We start from the raw sequence: 14572 nt of genomic DNA on the forward strand, positions 1-14572 counted from the left end.
GCTTGTTGTTTTTTATCACATCATTTGTAAACACAAATACTCCTAAAATCTGGTCGTAAGGAAGACATATACTTATATTGCATAAAATTTGCATAGCTATTTGAACCAACCTGTAATTGTACGGTCAAAGTGAAAATTACATTTATTATCTCCTCTGTCATTATCTTTGAGTATCTCTTATTGCCTCTCTCTCTCCTCCCTACCTGTTTCTAAGGTCTAGATTAATGTATTCCGGTCGGAATACGAGTGTAATTAATACTTCTGCAAAAAAAAATAAAGCACTATAAAGCAGTATACGACAGCCAGGTTTATCTTATCTATTAATCAGAGTCACCATTTAATACAGCCAACAGGCATAAGCCAAGATGGCTCACGCTACATACATAGCGACTTATAGGAAGCCACCAGAGGTGAGGGTCACTTATTAAAACTAAACTAAAAAGTGATGATCTATTATCACTGTAGCTCACTTTTGAGATAATTTTTTGACTAGTCGTCTGCAAGATGACCACAAAATATATGGATCATTATATCCACTTGGATCTTTAAATATTTGTGAGCAGATCTTCTGGAATGTGTGAAGTCATTTTAAACTCTATCAAAACAATTTTTAATCGGTACCCGCCTCTCTAATTCATTTGTTGTTGAAGTTCTTCCATCTCGCATGCTACTTTTCCAAACCAAAGATGAACAAAAATATGCATCGCAGCCAACGGTCATATACGTCCAAGAAGATTCACCGACGTCTATCACTTGTAAGACCATAGCATCTTTACCAGCGACTGAAATATCATGGACTGTCTTTGGAGGTAGGGAAAATATTTTGAATAACAGCAACCATGTAAACAATTCCAGTTCTTTTGATAACTCTCTGTTTGACACTGAAAGTACCATCATGATACACCCAGACACGAAGACCCACGGAATGTCAATCCAATGCAATGCATCGATGGACAAAGAACTTGTTGGTACTAAAACAGTTGAATTAATAGTTTATGGTGAGTTCTTTTTTTCTTCTCTCTGTCAATATATCAAGAATTGGTTGCTTCTGTTGTTTAATGGAATTGGGGAAGAATGTCGTTTATTATCAAATCTTTATCACTGTGACCAGCATTAATATAATATGTATGAGTTGAAGCACACTCACCGCTACAAATCACCATTATCCGTACCAACGTGCGTGAAGCTCCTGCCCCACACGTACACACTCCTTTCCCCAGTGATTCAAGCTATTAAAACGATCCTGGATCATGGAAACGGCTCCTGTGTCAGGCATTTCAACTTTCATTGCCATTGAAACGCTCTATTAATGAAAGCATTATCTTGAACATATCATGTGAGAATCTTTGGTTACGGGGTTTGCTTTTGTAGAATTGATTCTAATTGAAATAGTGAATCGTATCAACAGAATCACCTTTTGGGAAACTAGGGTTGGTCAGAGCTGGAATTATGGCAGATGCCCCAAATGGAATCTCCGTGCTTTTGTCCTGCTATTTTTATACCCAGGGCCCTGTCCACGGAGGATTATTCTATTGTTACTGGCGATGCTGAGCATTGTCACAGCACCCCCAGTAACGATAAAAAAAAACCTCGGTGGCCAGGTCCACGTTTATGCAGGTGTAACAAATACAATTATTATTATTTTTCTATTATATCGAACAAGCTTTGCCAGATGATGTCAGAATAACTATCGAACCAGCTGTATACAACGGTATGGAAACAAATGTAACCTGCAAAGCTGTTAATGGATACCCAGCTCCAGTCATCCATTGGTACATTGGGTCAAGGAATGTCACCGGTCATTCATCTATGAGGATATCAGTGAATAGCGCTGATCGATATGATGCTGAAAGCACTCTGACCTTCACGCCACATAAGTTTGACCATGGAAAACGTCTTCTTTGCCAGGCACTTCAAGCAGCATCAGCCTTAAATCTTTCGATGAATTTGAGCATGATCTTGAACATGACATGTGAGTATTAATAATTACTTAGTATGCCATTGCGAAATAAATATCGATGCAAATTTGTAATTGTTTATTTCGTTTTTTAATGCCCACAATCGTACCTTTTATTTTACTTAGAATTATACTGGTGTTTCTTTCCATTCTTGACAGTCACGCATCGATAAAAAAACGAGCCTAATGGTTTTCTTCAATAAGTTTGTCGTAAACACACAGTTACTATTTTTTGTCTATCTTTGCTACCATGTTTATTCCAGTCATCTGAAGGTAATTTTCAACACTCATTTGTTGTTCCATGTGATAGAAAAAGTGTAAGAATAATAAGCAAAAGCGCTCGTATTAGGTTTTATGACAGGCATCGTGGACAACATTCGTTTTCCTGCTACAATATTGTTCTTTACACTTTCGACTTCGAACTTATTTTCATAAATATCAAATTCATTTGCATTCAATTACATATGCTAATTTTAGTTATCAATGATTTTTTCTCCCCCGCTCACCGACGAAATGGAATATGCTTTTATTAATATTGCTTCAAACGATTAGATTTACGTAGTTGAGGATGCAATTCAGACATTGTCTGAAGCGTACCTTTCTTCAGGTTTCGTTAAATGGCCTCTTGCCTAATAGAACAAGCTCACCAATCAGTGGATAGACTTGATTAATAATCTTCGAAAACTTATTAACCGTTTTGTTGTGGTTTTGATCTGCTTACATCTTTAAAAAAAACGTCTCTTTATAAATCCCATCAATCCATTCTATTTAGAAACAGCTTGTGAGTATATTGGCATTGAGGTTAGTCTTGCGTGAACAAATACTCCCTATTTCGTGTCAAGTTCAATGTTAACTACGAGGTACAGATAAACCTTTTCTGCCCATGCAGTATGCAAGTGCACAAGACCTTTCGGAAACGTAGTTTCCACTCATCCTTGTATAACAACTCGTTTGAAGCTATTGAGGCCATTTTGAACCAACATCACTAGCGTACCTACGGGGGGTGGCAGGGGGCAGTCTGCCCCCCCCCGACGAGCCACAGCACATGCAAAGGAAGTTTCCCTGCCCCCCTCCCCCTGACGAGCTTGAAATACCTTTTTGCCCCCCCCCCTGACAAGCTTGAAGACCTTTATTGCCCCCCCTTCCTGACGAGCTTGAATACCTCTTTGTTTTCTTTCTTTCTTTTTGCTTGTCAATTTTTTTGGCGGACGGTTTCCCCCCCCCCCCCTCCCCTTGTGGAAAATCGTAGGTTCGCCGCTGGATAACATTATCTAACCATCTGCAAGAAGCATATCATTGACTACACAGTACCGGGATCATCATTATACCAAGAAAAAAGATGAACCGACCACATTACCCTGAGGAATAACACTGGAGACTTCGCATTCGTTGTACTGTTCAGGATCGACATAAACACGTCAAATTTCAGCCAGGACGAAATGGTTTAAACCATGCACGGACAAATTAAATTCTATGTTGATTCTATATTATATTATTACTACTGTTATTAGTATTGTCATTATTATTATTATTATATGTCTCTAGCTGTTTCAGCATAGTGTGGCATAGATTGTTGGTTAGTCATAAATATCATTGTAACCATTCACTGTTTACCTCTCCCTCTCCTTTCTTGCTTGACTTGTTTTACATGAAAATGCAGTTATCCCACATCCGCAGTCTTGGATCATCGTTGAGAAAAACGAGACGACATCTTCAACTCTCTTCGTTGACTGCCAACTAGTATCTAAAACCAGGTTATGATTTGTGATCATATAACAATACCACTGCCAAATAGGATTGCAGAATTATTGCAGTGCTGGCACTCAAAAGCATTATTGTGTTCCCTTGGGATATAAACAGTACGTGATAACACATTTTAACTTATTTCCCAAATTGATGACATTTAAAGTCAGGCCTATAAACTCAATGGTCCATATTCTGAAGTCAGGTTTAAATTAAACCCTGGTTTAAAGTTGTGGTTTAAGTATGGAGAGCCAACTGGAGCATAAATCCATTACAGTAAACATTCAGTTTATTAACTCATATGACACCCAAATTGTTCAGAATTGTCTAGGAATGATAACTGAAGTATTTTATTCATTATGAAAGCAAAAGGAAACAAAATATTACACATAAGAAATATACAATATAAACTTAATTTTTTATTTCTTGGCTTCCCATAATTTTAGTACAGAGTTAGACCGTGGTCTAAGTTAAACCCGACTTCAGAATACGGGCCAATGCCTTGTATTGATTAAAATGTGTTCACATTTCTAAACAATACGAACGGCCTCGATAAGTAATATTTTAAGCCATTAACCTGCCCTGTTTTGAACAGGCCAGTTCGTTTCCTTTCTTAGTGAATAACACCAAACACAGTTCTTGTTTTATTCTGTCATTGAAAGAAAATGTATCCTCATTATCTTCAGGTAATAATTCCTACCTAAAAATATTTAAACATCATTTAATTTACATACTCAAAAGACAAATATTTCGTTGCGATTTAAAGGGTAAATGAGTTGTTATTTGCAGTGTGACTTCCGTTGTTCATAAACTTGTCTTTATCGCCTTCAACCATGTTACCATCACACATGTTTGAAGGCGAGGGACCCAAATTTTGACATTTGTGACTGAATGTTAGTACGGGGATTTAAATTATAAAGGCACTTAATCAAGTTTGGGTCGTTTGAGTAAACTAAAATTGTGGCATTCTCAAAGGCCTATAGGTAAGAAATATTGACAAGCATCGGGACCTCGACATTCCACAAGCAACGGTCTTCACGCTTGGACAATTTTGACATTTCGTCGCACGCACCACGAACCGTCCTCTCTGCGCACTTCGATACGAAAGTTAGTTTCGCAGAAAACGCATTTAAAGAAAAGCTTTTTTAAAACCAGCAATAAGTGCACCTACAAGAAAAGCAAATTATTTGCCGGTGTCTTCGTTCGATTGTTTAGGTTCCAAAGTTTCATCCCGTATCTTTATATTTTCTTGAAGTGAATTATTTACGCCACAGTGGGCATCGTAACAGAGAGGACGGTTCGTGGTGAAATCGCGAGGCGCGATAGCGCACTGTATCTATTCCACGAGGACGGTTCGTGGTGCGTGCGACAATTTTTTGAAGTTCCATTTGATGCTATATTTACTTGTTATGCAAGCAAGTATATTTTGTCATATTTTTCAAGTCATTCACAAGCCGTTTTTAATGCATTTAATGTATAAAAGGCTGTTCTGATTTCAGTCCGCTTACTTCTAGGTTACTCAAGACTCTATGGGTGGGCCTGTCTTGTATTCTTTGTACGTGATCAGAATGAAAAATATTTTCGCCATCACTTTGTACAGTATCATATTGATCTATGCCGATAACATTCAGATGTTTATTTCTGTCACATTGAAAATGCATTTTCTTTGATTTATATGAGTAAAATATAATAATTACTTTTCAAAATGTAAGTTGAATCAAGGACAGTGAGAAAGAGAGAGGGGGTATCTATTGAGTGTGCCATTGATGATGAGGAGTTATTCAGCTGTGTAGACATAACTACCTTGGCCTAGCATTGTGAATAGGAACGCATAGCAATGCACCTAATCGGGTTTTATACATGGTATGTGGATTGCTATTGTACAGAGTGGCTACACCTCAACTTGAACACCATGAGGAAAGGAGCGTTGGTTGTGGCTGCTCTGAAAATGCAGGTGAAGATAATTTGTTTTTGTTTTCTTGAGCTTGCTAAAACTATGCAAGAATTACTTATTTTTCTGATCCAAAGGTAGAAGATTTAGCCATTTACTTCATTGTTAACTTCACAATTTTTCAAGTCTGAGAAACTCAAGCCATCGGTAAGCAAATGAAACTTTTGTAATTCAGTTTTAATAATTAACTTATTTTTCAAATGCTTAAAAGACATGGCTGAAATTGTGGTAAATCAGGATAGATATGTTATAAGTTCACCATGTCATATGTGATTTTTTTTTGGAGAAATTAGAATCCCAGATTGTGTAATATATCAACCATTGTCATGATTGTAAATGGTGGTTTCAAATATTGATAACGAGAACGAGGTTTTGCATTTCACATACATACGATAATAGTTTCTCAGGTTTATGACAGCTGAAAGGATTATTTATCAAGGTAAAAAAAAAGTGTAATGTTCTATATGGCAATTGGCATGTGTTGAATTGTTATCAATTTGAGTCTCAATGTGACATTGTCTTTCAAACCCGATTCAGATACAGATGCTGCCGCTATCCGAAATCTTGAGGATCGGGTAAATGGTGATGCTTCAATTTTCCGGTTCTCTGAAATTCAATTGTTATAAATGCGAGTTTATGTTGGACGGTTCTAAAACCCATATGTAAAAAGTACAAATTATTTTATTGATATCAAAACTTTCTAAAGATCAAGTGCATTACATATCTTTTAATATGATTGGTTAACAATAATTATTGGTGTTTCATTTATTAAACGCTTGTATAAGACTCGGCATAATAAAAACAAATAAATATCTGCATTTCTTTATTTCAATATTCCTTAAATTATTTGCATTTGTGAGATTCTTTATTGCTGAATATAACACACTAAAGCAGTGTTATAACTTCCTCCAAAGCCACCTATTATTTGTCAGAGTATATTTCCGGTTCTCATTGAAGCGGTTGTAAAGACTTTAATTCTAAATAAACCATGCCAGAAAGAGCGCCACCTTATTCATTCATCAAGTAACGCAAACTGTCATTTTAAATTGATGTCTTATTGATTTTGTGAAACTGAATCATTATTGTGTCGATTCTATCATACTCGTTTCCAGTGCTATCAATATGAAATCTTACACAGCTTAATGTACTTTATCGAATCTTGTTCTCACATACTCAGCTTGAGTTTTCTCGTTACCTAAAGTCATGGAGTTCATTGTTCCAATGATCTACCTGCTGCTGAACTTTGCAATTTCTTTTGGTAAGTTTACCCAAATTCAATTATCCATTGTTGCATTTGTGTAGGTCTATACACGTGTGTATTACGTATATATTATTATTGTAGCATGCGATAAGACCTAGAATCAATTATAATAATAATATGCAATATTTACATAGCAATTAATACAAATGTCTCTAAGCGTTGCATAATATTACTTCGACTTTAGCACGAACACCAGGATCGGGGGCATCGAGCATTTGAGGATTTCCTTCTTACCCGATACCCATATACATTAGCCACCCGGCCCCCATGTGTATACACATGGGGGCCGAGTGGCTAATGTATATACACGCCTTGCCAATGACACGATACTGTGTTGGGATTCGAACCCCCGACCTTGTTGTCATGATACGTCATCGAATTTGTGGCAAGTTTACTGATCATCGACGAAGGTGGAAGGAACATCATTTGAGGATGAAGAAGTGGAGGTCTCTCTTATACAATTAGTTTTGCACTCTTGACTGAGCACTTAAGAAATATGTCAAATTTGGAATAATTTTCAAACAAAGAGAGCACATGACTATTAAAAGAAAACCAAGCAAATTTACGTAAAAAGGAAAACAAATCTTTTATCCTTGTTTTGAAAATAAAATTTACTGAAGAGGGACTTAGCAAATCAAACCTCGGAAGTGCAGTTGAAACATATTTTACACTAATTTCGCTATTATCGAAAATTTATAGGGTTATTAAAGCAATTCATTATCTTAATGGCATAATCCACACAACTAATTTTCCATCCCACGCCGCAACATGTAGAGATAAATAGGTGGGTGCCCACGAATGGCCTATTATTCCCTCCTGCCCAATCAGTCTATATTTACATTTGCCCATGTCAGTCGTATTGATCATAACATCATGACATCACTTCATGTACATGATGTGTACCATGGATTTTTCTCCGAAGAATCCTCTTTCTTTCACCCATACAGGACACCATGCATTTGAAGTGTCTGTCCAGACAGACAACTATCTTCCGGTCATCGGTGAAGATTTCACTCTGGTCTGTACCTTCACACCTGAAACCAGATATCGGCGGATTGTTTGGACGAAGATTAGCAATATCCAGGTGGCAAGTCAATCATGTTCACCATATCCATTCGCAACTTATCTTGACCCAGAGAAATTCAGCTTGGCCGCTGATACGTCAAGTGGAAATTTAACAGTATATAACCTTGACGAAAATGATAACGACATTTATACTTGCTCATTAAGCAGCACAAACGGGGCTTGGAAACCAGGATTCAATAGCATGCAGGTAACGCCACTACAACCGAGTAAGTATTCTACAAAAACATATATATATATTAGAGCTATGATCGTTTATTTGGTTACTGTAGGATGAAGTTTAAAAGCAAATCGAAGCATTTCACATACCATTGTTAATAAAGGTGAATGAAATGGAGGAACCATTTACATGGTGTTTAGCCATTGCAATATAGTATTAGTAAAGCGCTTTTATGGTACATGAATAAGGTTATTACTCAAGGCTATTTCTATATGAGTTGGCGAAATCGACTTCTGTTCTCGACGAAATAAAAATTCTAATTAATAAACTAGGCGATACGAAGATGCCGTAGGTTATAAACCTATCCCTCTTCAATTTGATGTTTTGAATTGGAAAAGAGTTTTGAAAATCGTATTTTCTTCGCAAAGACGAAAATTTCCACACCAGTAAAATAAGACCCAACCAAAATCATGTACAAATATTTGTTTCAATTTTCTGTCACCAGCTGCACCCTTCAGGATTCGTGTCATAGACGAGAGCTCGAATCGTCCTTACTTTCACAACACGACTATTACAATAATGGCTGGACATCAAGTTAATATCATATGTGAAGCATACTTTGCGAGGCCTCCTGCAGTACTACAGTGGCATATGCCCTACGATGTAATAGCTTTATCTGGTGATCAGTTTGATGCCATTCGAGACGACCTATATATCTCCCAAAAAGTTCTAACAATCAAAGCCTCTAAGAATGACCGAGGAAGGATATTGAGTGCACTGCATTGCATCCACTGCTTCAAAACAATCTCCAAATATCGGTTCATTTGAATGTTCATGGTATGTATCATCTTTGAAGGAAAGAATATTTCACGAGATGTCCATACCATCTTCTTGCTTTGTCCTTAATTTACTGATAAATAAACAACTATAAGAATTTTAAGTGTAAGCTTTCTTTTTTGTTCAAAACCTAGTGACCATCTCAATGTCTTTTAACATGGGTCATTTTTTGTTTGCTTCCGCAATATTTTCCAATTTTCAAAGCATCTTCATTTAGCAACACTAAACAAATCATAGCTTTAAATTAAATTTTACGTGATTTTAACAAGTTTTGCATGGCAATCCGCTGTCTTCATCCTGCAGTTCTACCATCTAGTATGCTGCTCTTTGTTCCTCACGCTGAAGGCCACCAAGAACATGGAACTCCGTCAAGAAGTCTATACATTAAAGAAGATTCAATCACTTCAGTCACTTGTAAAGCGATTGGATCATTCCCAGCGACTGAATTAAAATGGCATTTTCCCGATGGCAACATTAGCATGCTGAACAACACAGAGACTAGAAGTTTCGTTTCAGATGATAATTTAGCTTACACTGAGAGTTCCATCAAAATACGGCCAGAGAAGAAGGACCATGGACAGTACATTCACTGCAACGCATATATGGTTGGCAAGTTTGTTGACCGAGCAGTAGCCAGATTGATAGTGTACGGTGAGTTACGATGTATCTTAAAAATCTATAAATTGGATATCATGGCTAAATATTTTCTTCCATTTCGAAAGTATTCTTTACAAATATTAAAAAAAACGCTTATAATTTGCCTATCAAATAACCCAAATGGGTGATTTCAAGTACGGTGTTGACCTTTTGGTGTTGGTGTTGGGTCAATTTTTACACGATTATAATGCCAAACATAAAATGATGATGGTCCTGAAAAGTACCTCACTCGTTGTTGGGGTGTTAATAATGTGATCTAGATCAGTTTTGCAAACTATGAATAAGATTTGGAGCCAGGGGAAGCAATCCAAATTTTAACACCAGCACCAACACCAAGGTCAACACCGGACTTGAAATCATCCAATGTCACCATTGTCAAAAACAATGGCTTGTCAGCACCTTGTACTGGGTATTTCACTGGTCATGTAGGCTTTTCCATTTGAGCTTAAAGGTTCAAAATGAACGTTTAGTACGTTTTATATTGTCATAATTAATAGTTGAGGATCTGCTTGCCGGTACCGACCAAATACATGTTATTATTTCACTGCTTTAATTCATTCACCCCAAGCCATACCAGATGATGTTAAACTGACCGTCCCAGAGAGCCTTCAAGACGGTTTACAAACCGACATATCCTGCACAGCTCGCAATGGGTATCCTGCTCCTCTCATTCACTGGTATATCGGATCAAGGAACGTCACAGGCAATTCAACCCAGAGGACATCCATCAACAACGTTGATCGATATGATGCCGAAAGCACTCTAATCGTTGAACTCAATAGGTTTGACCATGGGAAACATCTTCTATGTCAGGCATTTCAACCTGATACGCCCTTGGAATCGTCAATAAATGCAAGCATGATTTTGAACATATCCTGTGAGTATCAATAACTACTGCTTGAGTAATGAATAGTGAAATGAAATATAATAAATAATTGGAATATTGTGCAATTCTACTTTTCAGTTTATTTAGAATTGTAGAGATATTCTCTCTTCTGTGACTTGCATCGACAACGAACACTCTTTACATGTAGCATTGGTCCCAAGATCGTTTACTTTTCTTTTACACAAAATTGCCATTTTTGCTTCAGTTACTTTTTACAATGACAACACAATCCTACCCATTTATCTGAGAAAAAAACTATTCCCTTTTTTGGCATACATGCTTTCGCCATTCCTTGGAATGTTCACTCTTACAATGAGAAATATGCATGAGTTGCATAAGTTAGTCTTCTTTTTCTAAGAAAAATAAGGGAAAAAATGCTTGTCATGTAATAAACTTAGTTTCCAACTAATTTCGAATACTCTCTAAATTCATTTTACTTAGTTTTACCTTATGTCTTTTGTTTCACATAAGTGCGTTGGGCAGACGTAAAGTTATGCGTTGTAAAAGAAGTAATCGAGATTATTATTATTATCATTATAACTGAAATTTCAGCCACCCCAAATCCACCAGCATGGCTCTTCCTAGACCAAAACCAGACGACAACTTCAGCTCTTTTCGTTGCCAGGCAGCTTAAGAGCGATCAAAGACGCATATATATTTGATTGATCTATTTAGAATCTATTTCTAAAAAATATATATAATTTGAACATTTCATGTGAGTATCAATAATTACTGAGTAAGCCATTGCGAAATAGAAATCAATGCAAATCCACAATCTTTTGTTACTTTTGTGTAATGCCCGCAATCATAACTTTTATTTTATTCAGAATTTCATTTCATCATTGACACGCATCGATAAAGAACGAACGTAATTTTTTTATTCACAAAATTCGTCGTAAATTCATAATCCAGCAATTTTCAGCCATGTCGAACCAGGACGGACAAATCAAATTCCATGTTAATTCTAAATTATATTATCAGTATTACTATTATTATAACTGTTATTATTATTATGATCATTATTATTATTGTCATTATTATTATATGCCAGCTGCGTGGTGTGGCATAGATTATTGGCTAGTGACAAATAATATTGTAGCCATTTACTGTTTACCTATCACTCTCTATTCTTGCTTGACTTGTTTTACATGAAAATGCAGGTATCCCACATCAACAGTCTTGGATCATCGTTGACGAAAACGAGTCGACATCTTCAACTCTCTTCGTTGACTGCCAACCAATATTTAAAACCAGGTTATGATTTTAAATCCTAGAATAGAATGACTGCCAAATGGGATTGCAGAATTATTGCAGTGCTGGCACTCAAAAGCATTATTGTGGCCCACCTGATGTAAACAGTACGTGATAACAAATTTTAACTTATTTCCCAAACTGATGAAATTTGAAGTCTAGGCCTATAGACCTAAGAACTTGTACTGATTAAGTTGTGTACACATTTCTACACAATACGAAAGGCCTTGATAAGTAATATTTCAAGCCATTAACCTGCCCTGTTTTCAACAGACCAGTTTGTTTCCTTTCTTGGTGAATAAAACCAAACACGGTTCTTGTTTCATTTTGTCATTGAAGGAAAATGTATCCCCATTATCATCTGATAATAATTCCTACCTAATAATATTTAAATATCCTTTAATTTGCATATTCAATATATAGATATTTCGCTGCAATTAAAAGGGTAAATTAGTTGTTATTTGCAGTGTGACTTCCGCTTTTCAAAAACTTGTCTTTATCGCCAGTCACACATGTTGGAAGGCGGTGGACCCAGATTTTGACATTTGTGAGTGAACGTGAGTACGGGGATTTTAATTCTAAAGGCACTTAATCAATTTTGGGTCGTTTGAGTAAACCAACATTGTGGCATTAGCAAAGGATAATAGGTACATGTAAGATATATTGACAAACATCGGGAAATCGACATGCCACAAGCAAAACTCTTCAAGGTTGGGCAATGTTGACTTTTTTAAGTTCCATCTGATGCTATATTTACTATTTTATGCAAGGAAATATATATATTTTTTTCATATTTGTCAAGTCATTCACAGTCCGTTGTTCATTGTATAAAAGGCTGTTCTGATTTACCTTCTAGGTTACTCTACGGGCTGGCCTGTCTTGTTTTTTTTTGTATGTGATCGCAATGAAAAATATTTTCGCCATCACTCTTTACAGTATCATATTGATCTATGCCGATAACATTCAGATGTTTCTGTCACGTTGAAAATGCATTCTCTTTGATTGAAATGAGTAATATCTAATAATTACTTTTACAAAAATTGTAAGTTGAATAAAAGACAGTGAAAAAGAGAGGGGGGGGGGGGCAAGTTCAATGTTGAAGGGCAAGTAGCCCAGTCATCGCAGTAAGCCTTTTTACTCGAGTTGGTGCACGGAACAAGATATTTGATTGTAGAAGTTAAAAATTGACAGTTCTGGTGTCCGTTTAAACTCACTATGCTTGTGTAGAGAACTAATTGAGAGTTGACTGACAGCTTAGGATGTTAAGAAATTTAAGTACTCAAGTGATGTCTAAACGTTCCCAGGTACAAGAGTTGTATACCAAATGGTGAAGGATAGATTAGGCTAATTCAGGGCCTAATACCATGTTTGTTACATTGAGGTATATGTATGGATAGTAAGACAATAGATTCACGTAATGCTAATTGTGAGTTTAATATGTTCACCATGTCATATGGGATTTTTTGTTGAAATAAGATTCCCAGATTCTTGATATATCAACCATTGCCATGATTATAAATGGTGGTTTCAAATAGATAATTGGAGGTTTTGCATTTCACATGCATATGAGAATAGTTTCTCTGGTTGATGAAAGCTGAAATAATTATTAATCGAGGTAAATAAACAGATATGGATTGTTTTATATGGCAAATGGCATGTGTTGAATTGTAATCATTTGAGTCTCCATGTGACAATATCTTTCAAACCCGATTCAGATACAGATGCTGCCGCTATCCGAAATCTTGAGGATCGGGTTAATGGTGATGCTTGAATTTTCCGATGCTCTGAAATTCCATTGTTATAAATGCGAGATTAAGTTGGACGGTTCTAAAACCCATATATAGAAAGTACAATTTTGTATATTGGTATCAAAACTTTCTAAACATTGGTTGGTTTCCTCAGGTGCATTACATATGTTTTAATATAATAGGTTAATTTTTAGCAATACTTTAAGTTTACTCTTAATACTTTTAGCAATTGGTGTTTCATGTATTTAACACTTGTATAGGCCTCCCAACAATAAAAACAAATACAGATATAAACTTTTTTATTTCAATATTCCTTAAATTATTTATATTCGTGAGATTCTTTAATCCTGAATATAGCACACTAAAGCAGTGTTATAACTTCATCCAGAGCCACTTATTGTTTGTCAGAGTATATTTCCGGTTCTTATTGAAGCGGTTGTAAAGACTTCAATCCTAAATAAACCATGCAACAAAGAGCGCCACCTAATTCATTCATCAAGTCACGCAAAATGTCATTTTAAATTGATGTCTTATTGATGTTGTGAAACTGAATCACTATTGTATCGATTCTATAAGACTCGTTTCCAGTGCTATAAATCAATATGGATTCTTAAACATCACAATGCACTCTATCGCATTTTGTTCTCATATTCTCAGCTTGCTATTTGTCGATATCGATAGCCATGGAGGTTATTTTTCAAATTATTTATCTGTTACTGAGCCCTGCCATTTCTCTTGGTAAGTTTACCTAAACTTAATTACTCATTGTAGCATAGGTGTAGGCCTATACATGAGTGCGTTAAGTAGATACATGTATACTAAATGCAAGGAAAGAGTAAAATGTGATTTTATGATAAAAGTAATATACTTGAGGGAAAGGGTGTACGTTTTTTATCTTAAGTCTTTCTTGTCGTTTGAAGCAAAAAAAAAAACACTAGAAATTCTTTATCATGTAGGCTTATAAAATAACAAGCAGTAAAGTGTTTCAGTGCATGGAATACTACAAACGTCACTGCAAATTAATATAAAACAGCGAAT

General features: G+C 36.0%; 2 protein-coding genes across 2 annotated transcripts; both read left to right on the forward strand.

The window, feature by feature from the left end:
* Positions 1-622: 622 nt before the first annotated feature.
* On the forward strand, positions 623-1983 carry LOC121419617. The gene is made up of 2 exons (XM_041614074.1): positions 623-998; positions 1664-1983. Exons 1-2 carry the CDS (start codon positions 665-667, stop codon positions 1981-1983), a joined length of 654 nt encoding a protein of 217 aa, XP_041470008.1. The 5' UTR covers positions 623-664.
* Positions 1984-6862: 4879 nt separating this feature from the next.
* Positions 6863-11812, forward strand: LOC121420794 (Schwann cell myelin protein-like). Its single transcript, XM_041615430.1, has 6 exons — positions 6863-6909; positions 7860-8204; positions 8661-8992; positions 9296-9643; positions 10218-10526; positions 11696-11812. The coding sequence occupies exons 4-6, from the start codon at positions 9310-9312 to the stop codon at positions 11794-11796; spliced, it is 744 nt and encodes a 247-aa protein (XP_041471364.1). The 5' UTR covers positions 6863-6909; positions 7860-8204; positions 8661-8992; positions 9296-9309; the 3' UTR covers positions 11797-11812.
* The last annotated feature ends 2760 nt before the right edge of the window (positions 11813-14572 follow it).

The sequence above is a fragment of the Lytechinus variegatus genome, chromosome 8 (assembly GCF_018143015.1).
Source record: "Lytechinus variegatus isolate NC3 chromosome 8, Lvar_3.0, whole genome shotgun sequence".
NCBI classification, from domain to species: domain Eukaryota; kingdom Metazoa; phylum Echinodermata; class Echinoidea; order Temnopleuroida; family Toxopneustidae; genus Lytechinus; species Lytechinus variegatus.

Excerpts from the sequence above, each read along its gene's own strand:
- LOC121419617 (XM_041614074.1), top strand. The coding sequence starts at position 665 with ATGCTACTTTTCCAAACCAAAGATGAACAAAAATATGCATCGCAGCCA. Across the intron at positions 999-1,663 it reads AGTTGAATTAATAGTTTATG|CTTTGCCAGATGATGTCAGA; the intron begins GTGAGTTCTTTT and ends ATATCGAACAAG.
- LOC121420794 (XM_041615430.1), top strand. The coding sequence starts at position 9,310 with ATGCTGCTCTTTGTTCCTCACGCTGAAGGCCACCAAGAACATGGAACT. Across the intron at positions 9,644-10,217 it reads AGCCAGATTGATAGTGTACG|CCATACCAGATGATGTTAAA; the intron begins GTGAGTTACGAT and ends ATTCACCCCAAG. Across the intron at positions 10,527-11,695 it reads CATGATTTTGAACATATCCT|GTATCCCACATCAACAGTCT; the intron begins GTGAGTATCAAT and ends ATGAAAATGCAG.